The 23532-nt window shown below is 48.0% G+C and overlaps 1 protein-coding gene across 3 annotated transcripts in view; it reads left to right on the forward strand.

Moving 5' to 3' along the window:
• The first annotated feature begins 2017 nt into the window (after positions 1-2017).
• HNF1B (HNF1 homeobox B) overlaps positions 2018-23532 on the forward strand; it is a 67072-nt gene continuing 45557 nt past the window's right edge. The window contains exons 1-4 of one of the 3 annotated variants that reach the window (XM_006138618.5): positions 2018-2622; positions 12931-13130; positions 19311-19575; positions 21621-21859. In XM_006138618.5, the coding sequence (XP_006138680.3) occupies positions 2279-2622; positions 12931-13130; positions 19311-19575; positions 21621-21859 (1048 nt within the window). In that variant the 5' untranslated portion in view covers positions 2018-2278. The remainder of the gene's footprint in view (positions 2623-12930; positions 13131-19310; positions 19576-21620; positions 21860-23532) is intronic. The other 2 variants (XM_006138617.5, XM_006138619.5) reach the window with 2 other exon arrangements.

Consider the following 23532-nt stretch of genomic DNA (forward strand, 5'->3'; position numbering starts at 1 on the left):
GATTAGGTGTAAATGAGTCTGGAGCGCTGGAGAAAAACAGGCGCGTTTTATTCATTTATTCGGCCCGGTTGCGTATTTCCTAACCAGATCAGAAGAAATCGAGGGCGCATAAAACGTGGGCCAGGACCTGCCAGACCCCACTGGGGAGACATGAGAGCTCCTACGCGGGGGTGGTGTTGTAACAAACTTTTTGAACTTGCTTGGAACTTGGTTAACTCCCCACTTCGGGAGCAGGCAGCAAACTGGTGTATGTGTGTAAACGCAGCTGTTTCCACTCAGAACGCGCCCCTGGGACCTGACGGGTTCCTAATTTAGTGCCCTAAACCCGTGTCTCTCCAAAAGCCCCTGGAAAGAGAAGCTTTAACTCCGCCAGCGTCTCCCCTTTTACCTGCTTAACGATCGCACTTCGCTGTACTCAGGTCAGTTGTATTTGTACCGACAGTTTGTGGGCTTAAAACTTCTCTAATTCTTTTTCCCTCGCCGAGGCTGGAACATTTTTTGAGAGCTCGTTTGCTTCCGGGAGTCCAGAAAGAACCAAATTCCCCCTCTGAATTACTTTTCCACACCCTCCCCCCGTTGCATTGTTTCATGTCGTTCGTAGCATTGAATCCTTTCGCAAAATCGAATTAATCGAATTTCCAAAATCGAGTAACGTTTTCCAAAGTCTGGAGGGACCCAGCGAGGTGAAGAAAAGTGAAAATCTCTTCCCCGAGGCCAGGAGACTAAACTAAACGGGGTTTTCCACCCCACCCCCCGAACTGGCGTGAAACGAGACATCTTAACTCGTTTCACGTGTAATACGTTTAAAAAGAATAGATCGAAGCGTTGGGTTTGATTTTAAAACAGCATTTGGTTAATGCCGAGGGCAAGGAACCCTGTTGTATTGACCCATATTTCTGAGTCAAAATATTTCTGGGGTTGACAGGGGAGAAAACACGGGTTAAAATAGCTTATTTCAAATGTATCTGGAGAAAGTTAATTTATTTTAAAAAATCTAATGGACCCCTTAGTTGTGTTCGTTTGTTTAATTCTCGCACAATTTAATTCTCACACAATCAACCGTGCTTTTAAAAGGTTTATTCCCGTGTTTCAAAACAAATAAATTCTTTTGCAGACGCAAAAAAGAAAAAAAAACCAAAAAGACAACAACAAAAAAACCCCACCCCAATAAGAAAAGTCCTCGGCGATCTTAGCCGCTTGCGCCTTTTGACAAACGGATTTCTTTGCTTTAGAAACACACAAACCGCCAACAAAAAGTCTGCTCTTTTCATAGCCCCCACGGGACTAATGTTGTGTTTTTTCTTCCCTACCGCCATCCCCATAACCCCGCAAGCGACTAAACTCCGCGGCGGGGAAGCCCAGGTCCAATACTATAAACGAGTCGCCTTCGGTTCCCCCCGCTATTCCCGAGGCTTTAAAAATATTTCTAACGACTGCGTTTAATACCTCTTCCAAGGGCCCCAGTAAAGCAGGTTCGCAGGGGAAGTTCTGCTCCGGCTTGCCTGCGCTTTTCCTCGCTCATGTAAACGCTCCGAGGCTTCTGTTCAACGCGCTCCCGTCTCTCGTCCACCCAACCCCCCTGACAATGAACAGCCAACACGCCACTTGCCCCCCAGGATTTTTATTGAGTTTTCAGGCTCCCCCTTTCATCTGGGGGTTCCAACCACCTGGCTGGCCGGCCCGCTCCACGACCCCCGCCTCTCCCTCCTTCTCACCTTTCCTGGGGCAGGTAACTAGCTCAGCGGAGCGGCTAGGGGTGGTTGGAAAAGGCTTGGGGGTTTGTTTGGCGGGACTGTACCGAAATGCCTCCTCGCGGCCTCCAAACCCCCCGGCGCGGTTGCACTTGGAGGCTGCCTCCTCGCCCAACAAGTCCAAAGTTCAGCTAAAGTTTGGCTGATAAAACCAGAACCAATAAAAAGGGTTTCACCCGCCCGTGTCAACACAATGGATCCAGTCAGGCCCAGAGAGGCTGCTCCTCTTCTCTCCCCCCCAACTTTTTACCCACTCCCCCCCCCCCCTTCCCATTTGCATCCTGCAGGACTGACTCTCCCTTCCCACTGATTTGCATATCTTATATTGCCTAATGGAGGCGATCATGGCAAGGTAGAGGTCTCCGGAGCCCTCTCCAAGGAGATCCACCGGGGCCCGGAGGAGGCGCAGGTGTCTGAAGCTCACGGGGGGAGGCCAAGACTTTGGGGTGTTTTTCACCTGCCTTCCCTCCCCCCCCACCCCACCCCTATCCCCCTCCCCTCCTCTCTCTCGCTCCCCTCCGGGGAAAATGGTGTCCAAGCTCAGCTCCCTGCAGCAGGAACTTCTCAGCGCTCTGCTCAGCTCCGGCGTGACCAAGGAGACTTTGCTCCAAGCCCTGGACGACATGGGGCCCGCCACCAGCTTCGGGGTCAAGCTGGAGAGCCTGCCCCTGTCCCCGGGCAGCGGGGCGGAGGCGGAGGGCAAGCCCGTCTTCCACACCCTCACCAACGGCCACAGCAAGGGCAAGCTGTCCGGGGACGAGGGCTCCGAGGACGGGGACGATTTTGACACCCCGCAGATCCTGCGGGAGCTGCAGGCGCTCAACACGGAGGAGGCGGTGGAGCAGAGAGCCGAGGTGGATCGGATGATCAGGTAACCGCGGGGCTCCCCGTGCTACCCCCCAGAGGCCCAGGTGGGTCCTGGCTCGCCCCGCAGCGGAGCGCCCTTGCATTATTAGTCCCAGGCCCTGGGAATCTGCCCTGTCCCCCCGCCCCAGCAGGTGATTAGGAATCGGTGTCTGGCCGCGCTCCTCGAACCCAGGCCCGGGCCCAGAGCGGCACGTGTAAACGAGCAATTCGGATTGAGGGGTTGTGATGAAGTCCTGCTCTTGTGTCCCGGCTGCGCCTCCCTCGAAACTTTCTGCTTTGTTTTTCCCAGAAGGAAAATAGCCCAGAACAAAGACTTGGCGCTCTTTGAGATTTGGACTCTTTTAAAAGTAGATTTTTAAACAGTGTAAACAACCCCCAGCCGGGAAAGGGCCGCTGTCTCCTGCGGCCGCTGCGCGGGGCAGAGCTGACGGCGGGTTGAAAATCAAAACCCAGCTCTGCGCACTTTCGAGCGAAACGGGGGCTGTGGCTAATCCGGAGTAACAAGTGGGCTCTTAAGGGTCTAAACGCTTCGCGGTGTGAGTCGATTCCGTGCCCGCTAGCCAGGGGACGCCGGACACACTCCTGCCCGAGCTCTGTTGCCCTGACAAGGGGCTAGTTACTAATTCTCCGCGGCCTTCCTTATTTCTCCTCTTTAGCAAAATACCAACTAACCCCGCCTGGCCACTTCTGAACCCCTAGCCCGGGCGTTCTGAGTAGACCGGGTATTTAAAAAGTCTGTAGCCGAAAGCGGCTGGTTCTCAGTTGGGAAGCTAGCCGAGAAAATGCTTTTCCAGGCCGGTGGTAACTTTGACTCCGGTTTGATTCCTGATTCACGCCCCTTGGCTCTCGCAAATATCCGCTCAAAGAGCCAGAGTGAACTGCAAGGAACAGCTCGCTTGGCGCTGGCGAGAGGGATTTTAGTGGGTGTTTTGGGTCTGGACCGTTGTCAACGAGGCGAAGTGGGCACCCGCCAGGGGAAGGTTTCCACGGTCCTGCGGCAGCCGCAGCGTCTGGCGGAGCCGCGGCAATTCGAATTCTCTCTCTGTATCGCGATTAGAATCAATTCTCTCTCCGACGCGATTCGAATTTCTCTCTCCGCGCCGTGATTCGAATTCTCTCTGTGTACCGCGATTCGGATCAATTCTCTCTCTCTGTCGCGATTCGAATTTTCTCTCTCCCGCGATTCGGATCATGTTTCTTTCCGCCGTGCGGGAAGAGTTGAACGGGGGGAGGATTAAACCCGCTTTGGCTCAAAGCCAGCGGAGGTCTGGCCCAGGCGTTACCAGCACCCTAGGGCCCAGTCTCCATGCCCGGGACGCGCCACAACCGGCAGCACGTGGAGGGGGAGGTATTAATTTATTTCTATAAATCATCAACCCAAAGATGCGCTGGGGCTGCGAAGAGAGGCGGGTTATTCATTGGCGAAGCTGCAAACCAGCGAGGGGGGGGGGCAGAGGAAACCCCCAGGCGCTGGCGGATTTTTTCCTCTTTCGTTTTGGCCTTCACTTCAATCAATACACGGGAGTTGGGGGCTCGGGCGGGGCTGCCAAGGAAGGTGGGAGAGGGTCTGGTACCAGCTGGGTGACAGCTGGGGCAGGAACTGCCCCTTGACTATGGGGATGGAGGCAGTTTGAGCAGTGTCCCCTCAAAGCCATGGGGCAGGCTGCCTGGGGTGGGGGGCTTCCCCCCAGACAATAGTCCCCTCTCAGCTGGGTAGCCTTGGCACAAGCCAGAGGGCTGTCGGGGTGGGCGAGCGCTGGTCCCTCTGATGCCAGTGCCACCTGCCCCCGCCTCTGAAGGGTGGTGGTGGGAGGGCACAGGTGTGAAATGCAGGGAGGCCCAAGTGGGGTACCCAGGCCTACTGCCTGTGCCTTTATTTACCCCAATGTCAATGTTCGGGCTCCTCCAGGAGCAGCCAGTATCACCTTACCCATGCAGCATCAGACAGGGACTGGCCTCCCACCAACAGAGCTCCTGGGGAAACAAACTGCCAGCCCTCCCCAAACCTCCAGCAACTACCCAGAGTGTGTCTGCCCCGCCTTGTTGTGCATTTCTGGGTGATAGTTTGCAGGGGGTCCAGTCCCTTTTTTGTGCCCCGTGTGTCATCTGCAGACTCTATACAATCTGCACCTCCGAGGGGGCAAACGGCTGATGGGGGAGAAGGCTGATTAGTTTAGTCCCCTCCCTTAAAACTTCCTCAGCACAGACACTGGGTTGGAGTCAGGGCAGAACATTTCCCTGTCCTGTTCCCAGTGGTTTCCACCTAGATATACACTACCCACCTCCACTTGCCTTGGTGAGTTCTTCCTCGTTTTCTCTCTGTGCTCTAGATGCAGAGGCCAGATGCATTACTGTCCACCCCCCACTCCTCTCAGCTGCTCATCATGCCTGTCTCTTAGCCTGCCTCCTCTTCCAAAGTAGAGGAAGGTCTGCATTCCAACACCCCCGTTTGTGACACCTGTGTAACCCCATTACAGGTGGATAAAAACTCTGGGCTGTATTTTGCTCTTTCAGTTCAAAGTCTGCCTCTGGTGCAAAGGAGATCAGATCCCTGAGGAGGCTTTTGCAAAAAGGGCTTCCTGTTTGCCCTAAGTGGGGCCTTTGTTGTCATGGTCATGTAGGTACCAGTGACCTAGGAAAATGCAGGAGAAAGCCTCCATTTGGTCGCCAAGACCTATGGAAGAGTTTAAAATCCAGGACCTCCATAGTAGCATGCTCTGAAATATGCAGGCAGAATTTGCAGGGTCTTGACATGTGGATGAGAGGATGGTGCGTTGAGAGAAGAGACTGAAATTTATTAGGAACTGAGGAATCTGTTAGAAAAGGAGTCTATCCAGGGAGGATGGATTCCACCTAAACCAAAACAGAACTAGATGGCTGGCATATAAAATCAGAGTTTCTAAACCAAGGGCTGGGGGAAAGCCCACAGGGTGTAGAGAAGCACATTGTTCTACTGGAGCCCTTAGCTAAGGACTTACTAAAGGAGAGGTTTTATAGCCCAGAAAAGAGGAGAGGACTGAACATGATAAACTGCAGGTTGGAACTGAAGAGAAACTGCCATACAAAGAGTCCCATTCAATTACATCACATGGAGGCAGACAACTAAATATTGACACGTTTGTAAGTGTTTGCATATGCATGGAAGCTGGGGGAAGATGAGGTGATTGGTATAATTGGTATCACAGAAACTTGGTTGAATGATGCTAATTGCTGGGACGGGTAATACGAGAGGACAAAATTACCAAGGAAGGGATGCAGAAAGAAAATGTCTATTTCTAGACACCATAGATGACTTCTCCTTGAAGCAGCCAGTGCAGGAACCCAAGAGGGGAGAGGCAATTCTTGATTTATAGTCCTGAGTGATGCACAGAGTTCTGGTCCAAGAAGTGAATATAGCAGAGCCGCTCTGTAACGGGTCATAATGTAATTGAATGTAACCGTTGGCAGTAAGAAAGCCAACCAACAGAATGTGAGGAGCCATTAGGAAAAGGATACATAACAGTAAATATCACGCTGCCAGTGAACAAATCTGTGGTACCTCACACCTTGGATACTGCTTGCAGGTCTGGTCGCCTCATCTTAAACAAAGCTATGTCAGAAATGGGGAAAGTACAGGGAAGGGCCACAAAGAGGTGTATGAGCACGGAACAACGTCCATGTCAGGAGACATTAAAAGACTGAGGCTGGTCCGTTTGGGAAAGAGACTCCGAAAGGCAGGGGCCGGGGACATAATGGAGGTATCTGCAGTCCTGAGCAATGTGGAGGACATGAATAAGGAAGCATGGCTTGCCCCTTCCCATCCCACAGGAACCAGGCCTCACCCAATGAATTTGATAGGCAGGCGGTTTAAAACAAACAAAAGGCAGTGTTTCTTCACACGCACGATCCACCTGTGGAATACAGGCCCAGGGCTGTTATGAAGAGTAATTGTAAGTGAGTTCAAAACGGAATTTAAGAACACTGAGGACAGGTCCATCAATGGCCAGGAATGCAGCCCCATGCTCTGGGTGTCCCTAATCCTCTGATCACCAAAACCTGGGACTGGAAGACGGGATGGATCCCTTGATAAACTGCTCTGATCTATCCAGGGCCTTGGAAGCATCTGGCCCCAGCTGTGGTTGGAAGCCAGAATACTAGGCTAGATGGACTGACTCTGACTCAGAGTGGCCTTGCATATATACTTGGAGAAGGAGCTGGGACATAAGAACAGGAAACCATTTCAATTACTCTGTAGTACTCAGTCCGTCCCTGCTGTTGTTCGTCTGACCTGGGATTTCGCCGAAGGTGCTGTATAGTCACCCTGCCGCCTCTGGTCAGAAAAGAATCGTTTCTGGCATAATCCCCTCATGCTGTCTTCTGTGTGGCCCCTTTTGAAGAGAGGGGAGACGGAGAGAATTGGGTTTGTTGAGTTTGGAAAAGAGAAGACTGAGGGGGGACATGATAGCAGCTTTCAAGGACCTAAAAGGGTGTTACAAGAAGGAGGGAGAAGAATTGTTGTCCTATTCTCAGAGGCCAAGGAGAAGAAGCAGTGGGTTTAAATTGCAGCAGTGGAGGTTTAGGTTGGACATGAGGAAAAACTTCCTCTAACTGTCAGGGCGGTTGCGCACTGGAATAAATTGCCTAGGAAGGTTGTGGAATTGCCATCACTGGAGATATTTAAGAGCAGGTTGGATAGATGCCTATCTGCTGCCGTGTCAGCAGGGGACTGACCTCTTGAGGTCCCTTCCAGTTCTAGTTGTTCTGTGATTCTATGAATAGTGCAGCCACATCTGCTAGGCTCCTACACTGTCCACATTTTAAATCCTCGTAAAGACCCACTTCTTCCAGGCAGCTTACAGTGACTGTGGCTTAGCTAGCTATAAATTGCCTTTTGCTGTTTGACGTCCCTTGTCTTTCGCCTCCTTGTCCATCCTCACATTGTGAGCTCTATGGTGCAGCGATTGTCCTTGACATTTGGGACAGTGCCCAGCACATGGCTGGGGCTATTCTCAGTAAATACTAATAGTAATAATGACTGTTGAATGACTCCTGCAAGGAGGGACATGTGAGTGTTCCATGCAGACAACAGGAATTCGTTCTATGCACGCTGCTGCTAAGGTGCGCAAAAATCCACCTATAACGGGCAGATGATGTGAGAAATGCCTGGCTACTTATCTGACAGCATGGTTGAAGCCTTTCAATGGCGTTTAAAGAAGTCCCTTTAAAAATAAAAGGGTAAGGGGTGACTGTTAGGAGCGTTTAAGCCCTTGTGTGTGTACAGAGAGATACAGATTAGATTGATGGTCTAGTAGAGAGCCTGCTTTATAATCCAGGCGTATAAATTCTTGGCATATTTCTCTGAGGATGTTGTAGAGTTTTATTTACCTGTTTTCAAGGATGGAGGGGAGGGGGATGAGAGAGTGAGGGAATCCTTGGAAAGAAGTTTCATGTGACATCAACAATGAAACCTAGCGGGTAGGCATGGTTGCTGGTGTGGGGCATGTGTTCACAGCCAAATTATTGTTAATTATCTTGACTTATCAATGAACTTCCAGAAACGACATTTTAGTAACTTTACTATCGAGTTATATATGAAATTGATCATCTGAGAGAAACCACTTGCATCCGAAGAAAATCCATGCATGGATTGGAAGCAGTATGGTCTTGGGCCTTGGGCTCCAGGTGCATATTCCTGGCTTTGGTCTCTTGAGTGACCATGAGCAAAATCATTTCCTGTCCTGTGTGTGTTTCCCCCTTTGTAATATGGGAACGGGTGATGCTGCCCTTTTTCATAAAGCGGTTTGCAATCGATGGGTGAAAAGTCTATTTATAGAAAAACGTGTATTAGAGTCGCTTCCTGCTTTCCATCTTCCCATGTAACAGGAAAGTAAAAAAGCTTTCTTGCCTCTTACAGTAGCCTCTGCTTTATAGGTAATTCTCTGTAAAAGCTTGACTGCTCTTCGCCTTTGGCAAATAGAACCCAACTGTTAACATTATGAGCTCTTTAAGAACCTTTAAATAAATGTGTGTAATAAAATGATTCCTCCAGAGAAGCAGGGAGGAGGGGAGAGACAACCATTCAATTTCCAACAACAAGCAGCCAGGTCGAGAGTAAAGACTGTGACCAGAGTAATGTCTGGATCTCTGCCTCCCTGTAATCACTGTGCAGAGTGGGAAAAACCTGGCTACGTTAATGTGGCTTTGCAAGCAAGGCAGAGGCCTGCTGGATCACCTTCTTCATGCTAGGAGAGAGGCCTGGCAAAGTGACCCATAACAAAGGAATAAACTGGGGAGAGCCGGCACCATCTGAGCTTTGCTAATAGGAACTTTCAGGACTCCATCTTCCCATAGCTCGGGGCCGTGGCGATGACAGCATAGAGCCAGGCAGAACTGCACAATGATCTATAGGGAATAAATGACTGTACAGATTTTTCTCTTCCTAAGAGATTTTTTCCCCCTTGATGTATTCATCATTCAAAATACTTTCCATGAATGGTCCTGGGCAGGAAGGGTGGTTTTCTGTTGGTTGGTTTGTTTCTTCGCTCGCTTGTTTGTATTGCCAGCATTTCATTTGGGGTGTTGGACATTTGAGCTATGGTGGTTAGAGTTGACTGGAGGCAGGTCATGGAGCATTGTTTCTGTTCACTGGCTGGATTAGTGTAACCCTTCCAACCCGGGCTGCAGAGGCAGTGAAGTTCCCGATGCACCTTCTGAAATAAGTCTTGGGTGCTTTTTAACTCTCACCACTTAGGGGAATGTTCCTGCCAATGTACTCGCTTGCTAAACTATACATGGAAAGTGATGCAGACACAGTCGGGGACAAGCAAATTATTATGATTCTTCAATTCAAGTGACTGTTCCTGGGGGATATAGCGGGGGTGAGGTTGTCTCATCTCTGGTGATGAAATATATGGCATGTGAGGGTGTCACCCAAGATATTAGGGCGATAAGACCAAGAGAAAAGCCCGCGTAGGAGAGAGGCTGACAAACGGCCCCAGTCCTGAAAGTTTTCTCCACTGATTTCATAGGCTCCATTTGCAGATCATACAAATCAGATTTGCTGCTACAATTTTTATGCTGGGGGAATGGAGCAAGCCCAGTTTTCTGCAACATGCGTGAAGATTTCCCCAGAGAGTCTGGACCTGGATCTCTGTCACATCCCTGGTGTTTGCTACAATTAAGCACATGAGTAACTCAATTTATGGGAACTGTTTGATTGAACCAAGTGTCTCTGCTCAAAGTTTTTTACAGATTAGATGGTACAAAATGTAGAGCAAAGTCAGCAAGTTCTGAAAAATCATTTAATGTTAGTAAATTGCAGTTGCCCCTCTGAGATTCCACTTTATTTATGTTTTGAGTCTTTCTGTATTTCCATACATGAATCTTTCTATTTCACTGATGTCTGGGGTTATCTCGGTCCAATTCTATTTAAAAGGACTTTGAACATAATTTAAATCGTATCATTTAATGTGACACTGTTTGTCACCCACTCTTAGAAACCAAAATCTGTTTTACTAGAAACATTTTCCTCCCTCCAATGTGCACGCCCATTTGTTATTGAGGAGGGCAGTGCCTACCTAGTAGGCTATGGCATTGATCTATGGAACCAGAGCCCTTGAGGACAAAGCCCAGGACCACCTCTTTGCTCTGTTTGTACAGTGCCTTGCTCATGACTAGGTGACCTAACAACAATAACTGTGTGTGTGTGTGTGTGTGTGTGTGTGTATCCTGGAAATAAATGAATATGTAGGAAAATGTCCCTGATATACTCCTTTTGAAAAAGTCACCAAAATACTTGGAAGGACTTTAACGACTGTAGCAAAATTAAGAGCTAGGATGCTACATTTTGAGTCTACTGTACTGAATGGGATTCTGCATTCCACAAGCAAACTCCTATTTTATGTTAGAATTTTTATTATTTTTATGACCATGGCATCTAGGAGCCCCAGCCATGGACTAAGGCCCCATTGTTCTAGGAGCTGCACAAATACAGAACAACCAGTGGAAATTTTCAGTACTTTGAAAAAGCAGGATTGAGCAAGACCAGACATCATTAAATAAAATATTTATTGTTTTAGAGGGGTAAGGAGGGGGAAGTGCTCTCTTATCACATTATTTTTCCCAAGTCACTTTCATGTTAGTTACCAGTAACTTTATTTTCAAGCTGTTTTCAGGACACATGGTAAGAAATCTATGGGCGGTGTAGTTTCCTTGACAAGCTGAAGGCTCTGAAGTAACAAATGAACTGAAAATGCAGCTGGATGGTTATTAGACAATCTCATTATTTTAGTGCACAACTGTGACCAAGCTCATGATCAAAATTCATTTTTCAGCATTAAAGAACTTTCCTTTTAATTCAGCGTCCTTGTCTATAAAAATAAACCCAGTGATCTTCAGTCATTGAAAGAAATTGCATTTTGCCCTATTGTCATGTCTTTACAATAGTCACCCTTAGATTTAAGAGTATTTGCCATGTAATGTATATATTTAGAACTATACACACTCCCGAAAGGATGACTGGCCGTACACTGGAGGTGACCTGGGAATAATTTAAAAGTGCATTAAAATCAGATCCTGGGCCTGCAGATATTGATACAAGTGCAGCGCTGCAAAACCCAAACATTCAACATCTTTGAGTTGTGGTTCAAAAAATAATCAGATTGTAAAAACAAAAAAAAATAGTACCTTTTGTCTGCTGAGTTTTTTTTTCTTCACCTTTAGGGTGTATTTGGCTCACATTTTCGGGCTTTCCTCTCTTACCATGAGAGCTAGAAATAGAACTTTTGTAAATGAAACCTGAGATTTGTCATATAGTCACTTACTCCCGGGGCTGAGAATTTAAGTGGGGGAAAACCAACAAATGTCACAAGATTTGTGACACAATCCATAACAGCTGACAACAGGCAACCCTGCTTTACACACTGCCTGTAGCTGGCTACTAGCAAGGGAACTATTGAATGTGTATGAGGTTAAGCACATGCCTAAATGATTGAAAATTGAGGGCTGACTATCCGCCCATAATGAAAGTGCAGCACTACAATGCAGCATAACCTTCTATGGAGGGAACTCAGAAGGTCAAATCGCCTTCTCCCTCTGACAGTTTTCCAGCCTTATACATTTTCCTCCCTTCTGGTTTTTAAAACTGGGGGATGGGAGACACTATGAACTTTGCAACATGCCCCGAAGATCATCAGAATTGGGCTTTTTGGACCAAAGTCCAAATAATCTGCTCTGACTTGAAACAAACTTTCACAAGCTCTTCCCCATCTTGGTCTGCCAGAGCCCGGAGTTGTGAGGCAGCTGGGCCTCTTTACTCAGGTGCTGGAGAAGGCAGCAGAATCTCAGGAAGGCTTGGGAGTAAGTTGTGAGTTTCACTATTAATGCCGAGCTAAAATAGTTACTGTTAGACAGCTATTGTTGGATGCCACTTGTAAAGCACCTGCCGCAGTCTGGGTCTCGAAGAAGGCAATGCTCTCTGTTGTTGACGCTCCAAATGATCCTCAGTTCTTTTGGGGGTGAGTCAACAGTGCCAGCTGAAGGAGCATAGAACAGAGGCTAGGGAAAATGAAAAGTATCCAGTTGTCACCAAATCAGAAATCTCTCACCGCTGTGTTTCTGTAGGGAACTCCCATTAAGGAATTCCATGCGCACACACACCATCAAGGGGCGTGATCAGTTCTGTTACTACTTCTACTTTATGCTTCTTTTGGACCATGAATCCAAGGATCTCTAAAGGCTTCATTAAGTCTCACAATGTCCCTGTGAGGCAAGCAAGTTTTATTCTTTTTCTTTTACCTATGGGTAAACTGAGCCAGAAATGGAAATTGCGTGGCTATACAGTGGGGGGACTGGAAATAGAACCTAGAACTCCTGATTCTGAGCCCACTGGCTGGGCAACATTACCAAATGTAACTTCTCAGCCAGCTGAGGTTACTCTGACTGGAAGTGGGCTGTGGCAGAAAGGAAGGAGTAAATGTGTAGATCAAATCTCAGAGGATCAGATTCAGATTAAGGGACTGATCCTGCCCTCTTCTGAGGGAGGGGTAACTCTGCCCTTTCAGGGGAACAGGATAGGATCTGTTTTTGAGGAGTGTCATAGGTAGAGTGATTTTTTTTTTTTTTAAGTAACACTACCTAGCTTAGGCAGTTGTGAAGAAATCCTGTTGTGGGGTCTTTGTGCCCATCTGTAATGGACTCTGGGTTCACCCCAAAGTCCTTATGCTGCACCTGTGAGTAACAGATGCTTAGCAATCAGCCTGAGGTTTTGTCATTGGAAAGAACTCACTCCGGGCACCTCCCATGGTCCCAATTAACTGTTGGTTTCCCCCTGTAGTGAGGACCCCTGGCGGGCTGCGAAAATGATCAAGGGTTACATGCAACAGCACAACATCCCCCAGAGGGAGGTGGTGGATGTGACAGGCCTGAACCAGTCTCACCTCTCGCAGCACCTCAACAAGGGAACACCCATGAAAACGCAGAAGCGGGCGGCACTCTACACGTGGTACGTCCGGAAGCAGAGGGAGATTCTCAGACGTAAGTACTCGGCTCGAGGCATTCTTGTTTCTTCTGGCTTTCTCACAGCATGCAGATCTGTGCAGAGAAGTAACCGGTTCCTGGGGCTTCATGTGTCTGTTGTTACCTCCGTTCAGTCAAGCGCATGTTTGGCTTTAAACCCAGGATTCAGTAGGGCCACATGGTTAAAGTCAAGCATGTGCTGAAGTGCCTGGCTACATAGGAATGGATTTACAGGTTTAAAGTTAATCATGTGATACAAGGCATTGCTGAATCAGACTTGAGTGTCTCAGGGAACGTCAATACTGCATGGTTATTTCGGGATACCAGAGGATACCATCTACACATGCTGTCTGTTATTTCAAAATATTTTTCGAAATAATGAGCGTGCTATTTCACCACCCCGGTAAACCTTGTTGCACAAAGGATAATGAATGGCTCTAAATAATGCATTATTTTGAAATTTGATGCTGTGTAGACGCGCCAAATTTCAAAATAAGCTATTTTTAAAAAGATTCAAAATAAGATCTGCAATTTGCGCAGCACAAATTGCATATCTTATTTTGAGGTTAGGGTGCCGTGAAAATGCTCCCTCAGTGACTTTCGTATCAAATGTTCTCAATCCACCATTAAGATGAAGCAGAGATAAAATTATCCCCCTTTTTCATGCTCCAATCAGAGTTTATTTTCTTCCAGACACATTTCATGTCTTGAGCATCCATCATGTTCTCATTTAGCTGGCCATGGGACCACCATAGCTTCTTGGTAGTGCCATTGCTCAAAGGTTTCGAAGGGGAGGCTGTGTTAGACTGTAACTTTAAAAATAACGAGTAGTCCTGTGGCACCTTAGAGACTAACCAAAATAGGATGCTTGCCTGAGGAAGAAGGTTTTTCCCATGAAAGCTCGTGATTTTATTTATATATATATTTATATATATATATATATATATATATATATATATATATATATGTTAGTCTCTAAGGGTATATCTAGACTACATCCCTCTGTCGCCAGAGGGATGTAAATTAGACATACCGAAATTGCTAATGAAGCGGGGATTTAAATATCCCGCACTTCATTAGAATAAAAATGGCTGCCGCTTTTTGCCGCGGCGGCAATTTGCCAGCAAAAAGCGGCAGTCTAGGTGGAGATTGGTCAACAAAGAAAGCTTTTTCCGACTGATCCTATAAACCTCCTTGCACGAGGCATAAGGGATCGGTCGGAAAAGGCTTTCCTTGTCGACCGATCCCCATCTAGACTGCCGCTTTTTGCCGGCAAATTGCCGCTTCGGCAAAAAGCAGTGGCCATTTTTATTCTAATGAAGCGCGGGATATTTAAATCCCCGCTTCATTAGCAATTTCGGTATGTCTTAATTTACATCCCTCTGGCGACAGAGGGATGTAGTCTAGACATACCTTAAGGTGCCCCAGAGGACTACTCATTGCTCAAAGGGTTATACATTTTTTTCAAATAAAAGATGAACAAGTGCAGTATTTGAAAAAAGCCCATAGGAAACACAAGGAAACCCACTAAGCTGAAATGTTCAATTTCCACATAGCCCTGACTTTGAATTGCCCCATGTATGTGTTATAATTAGAACCAGACAAAAGCATAAGGGACACCTGACGTAGCTGACTTCTGCCTCTCTATCTGCAGTGGCCCACGTGTATTCAGTGATTTGGGGAATCTGTTCTTCCCATAATCCTTGGTCTGTAGCTCGGTTTTGAACAGTTTGGTGCGAGCATTCTAAATGCAGGCTGATTTGATTAGACACAGAACTCAGCTGATATTATTGCTGTTCCCTGATTGGAAAGGTGTGACTCTTTGAATCAAATGTTTCCGGGTGAATACTTGGGCCCTTTCCCCCCAATTGCCCTTAATTCAAATCGTATCGAGGGTCCCACTCCCAGCAGCATCAGTGGGGTTAGGCATATGCTTACTTATCATGTGCATGAGTATCTTTTTAATTCAGGTCTTGGAACGTTTGTATAATACTATCTCAAAACTTGCAGTGTCTATGAATATTCCAATCCGTGACCTTATATGCGGAACAGGAGCCCTTAAAAAGGGGGATATGAAAACAGCAGGAAAAAAAACCTGCTTTTCCAAAATGTGGCTATTTGCGGAATTATTTTGGGGCAGGATTTTCCAATATTCTAGCTGTAACATTCTTTTTGTGTTTGCTGTGCTGCGAGGAATCGTTCTGTGGATTCTTAAAGGGGCAATGGCAAATACCTTAGGCACAAGTTATAGTTTTAGTCTAGTGATAGAAATATAGTTGTTAATTTTAAAAGAAATCACTGAAATCTGTTGGGCTTTTTAGCCTGAATTTAAACTTTCCATCTTGCAATGTTTTGTACGCCTGTGGTTACAACCTTGGGTTTAATGCTTGAGAATCAGAAAATTGAATATCTTGGATAATGGAAGAAAGAGCAATAATGAGTGTGGATTTATATGATGAGACTCACCCTTGTGCAAAAGAGCTACCGAATACCCCTTAAGCTTTAAGTGGGAGTTTAAATGGTGCTGAAACAGATGAATTTCACCCACAAAGAATAGATCCCGCCAGAGAAACTGGTTACTTTGTGGTAGAATTGGAGTCCGCAGGGAGAGGGAGCTCAGTGAACATGACATATTTGGATCTTGGGAACACGTTTCATACAGTATCTATCAGAGGCCAGGAACAAAAAGTAGGTGCAGGATCAACTGATGAAGTCTGATCCTGATTTCATTTGGGGGGGATTTGTCATTGGATTCAGTGAGAATGGGATCAGATCCTAAAAGAGGTAATTGTGCATAACTTGAAGTGATCAGAAAGTTGGGGCATGCGAATTTGCACATGTTTAAAAGAAGGAGATGATTTTTTGGGGGGGTTGCTTGGAGCTGAGGGGCTGAAATGAAGGAAGAGAAAACTCCCACTGAAAACCTTTTCTGGCAGTGAGCACTGCAGCACCATCCTCTCCAAGGGATGTAGAAGTGCTACCCTTTGGGACAACAGAACTTTGCTATTGAGCCTAGGGGGACCTAGGAATTGACTCTGCTGATATCACTGTCCAAACAAAATGAGGCAGGCAATCAGCTCACTGGTAGCCAATTAATTAGCATTTTAAAATTCTTTGCTCTAATGATCTAAGGCTAAGTTAGTAGCAATGTATGTAGGGACAGTCCTGTGTCTTCCATCATTCCTTTTAAAGGACCATGTCTAAATACCTGGGTGCTCACATGCTTAGGCGAAGAATGCAGAGAAGTTTCAGGTTGTTCCTACTGCCTCTTCAAAGGCCAATCTAATGTGTGCCTTTGAGGTCAATCACCCCACAGTCATATACTTTACTCACGTAACTAGCCCCTTACTCCTGCAATTCATTTCATTGACTCCACTTGCGGCTATCTATCTGCGGCAAGGTTTGCAGGACTGGGTCCTAACCTAATGTCTTAAAAGGAAGTTGAGCACATGTCCTCCCAGAGGGATGGAGTATGGTGTGATTTCAGGAAAATAGGGAGTCCAGAAAGTCTTTAAAACTGGAAAGGAAGTGCTTTGAAAATCCACCTAGACCAGGGGTTCCCAACTTTGTTTGGTCCCCATACTCCCTTGGCTTTTAGTAAACCTTTCCATACCCCCTATTCAATATGAAAGGAAATAAATGCTAGACTCTAGAATCCACAACTTTTTTCACTAACACTACTACTTTTGGAATATTTCAAGTAGGATAATCTAGTTATTTATCAAATATTCCCCGTGCCCCCTTGACAAGCTTCTCGTACCATCTGGGGGTATATGTACCCCAGGTTGGGAACCCCTGACCTAGACTTTAAAAAAAACAATCAAAAAACCCAATCCCTTGCTCCAACCTTGCTCACTGTTTTCTGCTTCTCATGTGTCCCCAAGGGAAAAGCTATTATATAAAAACAAGGGAGAATTTCCCCTGCAAAACTGAGAATAATAAAAACCTGCCATCAATCTCCCTTTACGGCTGTGCTGACCGGTCCCAGCTCTATGGCAGGCAGGCATGGAAGGTCACCCGTTCTCCTCCTGCCTCTGCTTCGCTGCGCTGCCCAGCCCAACGTACTCCGCTTTGGAAATGGCGACCTGGCTGCCTGCAGGAGCTGATTTCAGCTTCCTTGTTGCCGTAAGAGTGTGTGTGTTTCCAATTCATTTGCAACGGAGCCGTATCCAAGAAGGGGAGTTCGTTAGCAACAAGGCGAGGCAGAATTCGGGGCATCTTTGAAGTCTGACAGCCTCGCTCTTAATGTATTTCGTCCAAGTTCACAGACTCCCCCTCCCCTCCCGCCAGCAGGTACACGCAGGCACAGAAAGCGAGGCCATGAATATGCATGGCCTGCCTATGCCTTTGCGTTCAGGGAGCTGCCTAGCAGCTCAGTCGCCTCGCACGTATCCGTAATCATTTTAGAGCGTGCCTCTGCGGCTGTGTCTGGGCATAGACAGAGGAAGGCATTTTGCAGATTAGCAGCAATTTCAAGAGGGAGCAGCAAAGCTCCTAGAAAAGCCGCAGAATGGGGAAAGCCCTGATCCTGTGCCCACCCCGAATTCTGAACTCCCCACCTTCCAGTCGTTGGACTCTGCCCTTCCAGGTTCCAGCTTGGGGCAGAGAGGAGCGATCCTGCTCTCATAAGATTTCCAGTCTGGCTTTGCAAACCTAAGAGGGATGTAAAGGGTTAACTAGTTACCTGGTATGAGCATCACCCTTACTGGCATGGTTACCCTGGTAACCGGTTAACCAATGGGCCTGGCCAGGCTGGAGCAGCCTCTCACCTCCGGTGCAGAGCACTCCCCTGCCAGTTAACTGGTTACCCCAAAAGCAGGCTGATAACTGGTTAACCCTTTCCATCCCACTTTTAAAACATTATTTCACGTCCCTAGTTCGGACAGAGAATCTTCCAAATCCTTGGGTGTTTTCTCTGAACGTGGAGTGGAACAATTAACCCTTTCCAACTCGTCCATGGCTACTTTGTTGTTACTTTATACCGGTAGCCTCTCGAGGTCCCGACGAGAGCTGGTCTGCACCACCACGTCAGGTCAGCTCAACTCAACTACATTGCTCACAGCAGTGAAAAATGTCACGCCCCGTGCAGTGCAATTAAGTTGACCTAGGCCCCAGTGTGGACGCTGCAAGGTGAACAGAATTTGTCCATCCACCCAGCTATTGCTTCTGAGAAGAGTGCACTTATTCCAGCGATGAAAGAACCCCTGCACCTAGTAAGAGACCGACCCTGCCCTGGAGAGCTCACACTCACGGCAGATAAATGGTGGTCATGGGGGAAACCGAGGCACGGAGAGACTGAGTGACTTCTCCAAATTGCACTGGGCACCTTTCTCTCGAGTCGCTACCTGGTCCATTTTGAGAGGTTGGCTCTTTGCTTATTTTGATGCCACTGAGCCCCTCTGAAACATTACTGGACTGATTCCCAGCACCCTTTTGAGGGAGGAAACTGAGGCATGGCTAAGGGAAAGTGACTAGGACCCAAATTGCCAGCCTTCTTTATAAAGTATCAAAGATGCAAACAGCTGGGAGCTGCTCACCCAAGAGGTGATCGGGGCGTTGTCCTGAAGTGTCGACCTTTACAGTTTTGTGCAAAGGCTGTTCACAAGTCCATGCTCCACGTTTTTCACTGTGAGGGAGTGGGTGGGTTTGGAAATGGCAGGGAGAAGGGGGTTCCCTCTCTGACCCTGTTGGTATCCAGATTGCTGCCTGCAAATAAATTGCCTATTGTTTTAAACTGCAGGCTGTTAAGGTTCTTTGGCAGAAGAGATCAGAGGCACAGGCTAACGCGATTAGCCTGCCCCAGTCTCACACATCCAAGGATAATTTTATTGGCGGTGGGGCTCGGGTGGGGGTGTGTGTGGCTGGTGTGTGCTGGACTGGGTCTCAAAACTGTTCATGTGACTTTGCTAACAAAGCAAAGCCATTGGCATCAATGCAAAGCAATTGCTGGCTGATCTTCTCAGGCCGGTTACATTCTATGAGCCCCAACCGCTGACCAAGACCTCATGGTATTAGGCACTGTACAGACAATCCCTGCCCCAAAGAGCTTACAATTTCAATAGAAAACTGACAGCAGGTGGATAGACAGGCAGGTGGGGGAGCACCAGGAAACAATGTGACAATGTGAATATGAATGTGGGTTCTTTTTTGAGTGGTGGTGGCTATAGGCCCGATCAAATCTGCTCCTTTCTCTTTCAGAGTTCAACCAGACAGTCCAGGGTTCTGGAAATATGACAGACAAAAGCAGTCAGGATCAGCTGCTGTTTCTCTTTCCAGAGTTCAATCAGCAGAGCCAGGGCACGGGCCAACTCGACGATGCCTGCTCTGAAACCCCCAGCAAGAAGATGCGACGGAATCGATTCAAGTGGGGGCCAGCCTCACAACAAATCTTGTACCAAGCCTACGACCGGCAAAAGAACCCTAGCAAGGAGGAAAGGGAGGCCCTAGTAGAGGAATGTAACAGGTAAAATGGCTCAGAGTTGGCTCAAGAGACTGATTCCCTCCCCGTAGCTCCATTGTCTCTGTTAGCTGCAGAGCCTTTGTTTAAAAAAAAAAAAAAAACCCACACTCTCACAAGCAAGCCAAATCCTTACAGTACTTAGCTTCTAGTGTGCACTATCGGAGAGAGAGAACCTGTTACACTTAACAGGAGCTTGGTTAAACAGTTCCACAGAAATTCTGGAGGAGATGTCCCCCTCCTTCCCTTCTGATCGATTCTGAGAGCAGGCCTGTACCTCCAGCACCACATCAGCACCGCTGTAGCACTTCAGAAAAGATGCGACAGGTTAAACCTCCCTAGTCCAGTACCCACAGGACAAGACCTGTGCCGAACCAGAGAATTTGCCAGACCACGGGAGGTCCATATTGTGTAGCCGCATTAGGGTTGCCAGATGGTTTCAACAAAAATACCAGACATACTTGACATGACATGACATCTTCTTTAGAAAATACCGGACATTTATATTTTCTCAATTTGTTTCCTGAAAAGAGCTCAAATACTGGATTATCCGATTCAAAACTGGACACCTGGCACCCCTAAGCAGCATTCCCAACACTTCCACTGCTTCCTGGACTCGTAAAAAACATTTAGGGGTAAATTAGAGCTAAATAACAGCAGAGAATACTGGTGGCGGTAAACAAGTTTTATGGGACCGCAGGAAAGTTGGCCACGCCCTTGATAAGTGGACATCTGGCTAACTGAAATCATGCCGGTCCACAGATGTTGCTGGACCAGAGAATGCCGGATTAGAGAAGTTCCACCTGTACTATGCTGTCAGAGCGCTTCTCCTGTCCACGTACTTAGTGCACCTCTGCAAGAGACAGAGTGAGGGAAGCCCTGCTACACTGGGGGTTAGGCTGGTACAACTGAGTCACTCTGGGGTGTGGATTTTTCACGCCTTTGAGTGACATAGTTCTACCATTATACATTTAGAGTACAATGGCCTGAGCATAAATTCTTCCCTTCCGTGTAAGAAGATGCGATGGGCCTGACTAACGTGGATAGAATTTCCCCGCAGTTTCTATATGTATATGCATGGGCATGTGTATTTCTGTTGATTTTAAAGCTCTGATCCAGAAGAGGGCCTAGCCCGGTGCATAACAAGGACCTGAGCAAGGCCACTGAAATAAAGTGGACTCCACCAGTGTTTACAGTTTAAGAAGATGCTTACAGGCCACAGGGTTTGGCTGTGAATCTCAGCTCTTTCACAGTGCAGGGGTAGCCACACACAGGTTGCTGGGGTTGTGCCCCTTCCAAATGCCGCCTTTAGCCTTGTTTAGGGAGGGGTGGAAAAATCACAGCCACTCCCCCACCAGCCCAACCCTTAGCCTGTTTTTACACCCAGCGCAATATCAAATTGTTCGAAGCATCTGAGAACCCTTTTATTTGATGCGCTGTTTTACATGCAGCTTTGGACGAATGGGTGGTGGCCAGGATTGGAACTGCGACTGCAAGATGGAAGCGTGGGGAAGGAGAGGAAGAGTCTGTGGTCAGGGGCCTAGACTGGAATTTGTTACAGGGGTTCAGTTCCCCCTCTCCCTCCCCAAATACCTGGGTGACCTTGGGCAGGTCACATAGTCTCTTTGTGCCTCAGTTCCCTGTCTGTCAAAGATAACAGCATTGCCCTACTGATTGGGGTGTCATGATGATAAATACATTAAAGACCTTGAGGAGATGGGCCAGATAAGTACCCTACATGAATGGGTGACTTTGTAAACACCTACGTAAAATGCCTTGTGAAAGAGAGCGGTCCAGATAGCTGCTGTTTCATGGTGTGGCCTTGGTCAAGTCACCCAGCCCCATTCTGCCTCAGTTTCTCCACCTGTAAAATAGGGTCATTCCTTCACCACCTACTGCACAGAGGTGTCATGGGGGTTGAATTCACTCCTGTCTGTATGGTGCTGTGAGCCAGGAAAGAGTCATGGAAATGCTACACAGTGTTACAGGTTTTCGAGGGTGTCCCAGGGCAGATGGCGACTCATTCCAAGTGTTTTCTCCCCTCCCCACAGGGCGGAATGTCTCCAGCGAGGCGTGTCCCCCTCCAAAGCACACGGGCTGGGATCCAACCTGGTGACGGAGGTTCGCGTCTACAACTGGTTTGCCAACCGACGGAAAGAGGAGGCTTTCCGCCAGAAACTGGCCATGGATGCCTACAGCACGGGCCAGCCGCACAGCATGAACCTCCTGCTGCCTCACAGCTCTCCCCACCCCGCCCAGCCCAGCGCATCGCCCCCCAGCAAAATGCCAGGTAAGCCGGAATCTCTCCCGGTGGGCGTGTCTGGGGCGGGAAGCAAGACTTTGGAGATCTGGCTCCGCAGCAGTGTGATCTGGAGCGATTTTAATCTGGGTCCCACACCTGTAAAATAGGGATAGATAGATCCCTTCCTGGACAGCTTGGTGGTTGTGTGGCTTGGTGCAATGTTGTTCACGAAGAGGAAGGGTGAGCTGATTAAAGCATCAAACTAGGTCTAAGGCTATACGGCTTCAATTCTGCTGTCTGTGAGGTCTTTGTGACCTGGGTCAAGTCCCTCTGTGCATTAATTCCCTGTCTCAGGGAATTTTGGGGGTAAGGCTTGTGGCTTTAGTCTGTCTGGTCTATTTAAACATCTTGGAACCGGGGCTGTCTCTCTGAGTACGTTCATACAAACCCCGCTGCACAGTGGGACCTTGTGCTTTGTCGATGCTACTGAAACACAAATGAGAAAAGTGTGTGAGAGAGACCTGATGTAGGTTTATTATGCATTGATTGCGAATTGGATTTCAACAAGGTGGAACCTCCTTTGATTTTTTTTTTGGCTGATTTTTATTATATTGATTTGATTCCTTAATCTTGCTGGAACTGGAAAAGTAGTGTGTAGCTTGCCCTGCTTTGGCACTCGTAGGGTGTGCAACTGAATGTCATGGGCAAGAAAGGATGTGGCAGGAAAATCAGCCAAGAAGTATTTGATGATAAGCTCTTTGGGGCGAGGCCCATCTTTCTGTCTTTGTCTTGGGGCTGCGAGGGGGCTACCACAAGGCAAATAAATAACACAGGGCGCACCTCGATAAACCGGAATTCTGATCCAGCTGGACCACAGATGCTTCAGGATCAGAGTCCCAGCGCACTGTGGGAAATGGGGGACCGTGAGCCCAATGCGATTCAAGCGGGGGCAGGAGCCCAGCATGCAGCACAGCTGGGCTGCAGTTCAGTTGGGCTGGGGGGAAGGGGGAGAGGGAGCCAGGAAGCCCAGCACGAGGTTCAGCTGGGCTGGAGGGGGGAGGGGAGCTGGGAAGCCTGGTGGGAGGGGGGGCCATCAGCAGGGGGACCAGAAATAATCTCCTCAGATCTGGAAAAATCCCTCATCTGGGACCAGGTCCTGAGGGTGCCAGACCAGGAAGGTCTCACCTGTGATAACAAGACTGCAAGATAAAGCAGATCGGCTCCATCGTCCTGCTTTCAGGACACAGCACTATCCGCCCCGCTGTGTGAGCCGAGGAAATGTTTTATGTCAGGGGCAGAAAAAAGTCCCCCTGCAATAGCCAGGAGGTGCAAGTCACTCGTTCTGGACACCCTCGGAACACAAACCGGAGCAAGCTGACATGCTTTCTACCACTGGGCCCAATCAATATGCAACTGCCTCCCATTCATTTCGTGCCTAAACGGGACCCTCAGAATCATTCATCTGACCAGCGATGCGAGATCAGTGGGGCTGCGGGAGCGTAGGTGGGAGCAGAATTGGTCTCCCCGGTTGGTGAAATGCGCCCCGGGCGCTTTCAAACTGCTGCTCAGTCACTCTGTGAGATGAGCGCCGTCCCCATCTCCGCTGCAGAACCCCACACCCGGTGAAGCGTCCCGCGTTGGGGGCTTACTTCCAAATCCCAGTCTTGGCTGGTGGAAAATGAGGCTAAGAGTCACCCGCCCATGGTGGAGGGAGTCTCCCG

Source organism: Pelodiscus sinensis, chromosome 21, assembly GCF_052426305.1.
Source record: "Pelodiscus sinensis isolate ZL-2025 chromosome 21, ASM5242630v1, whole genome shotgun sequence".
NCBI lineage: Eukaryota > Metazoa > Chordata > Testudines > Trionychidae > Pelodiscus > Pelodiscus sinensis.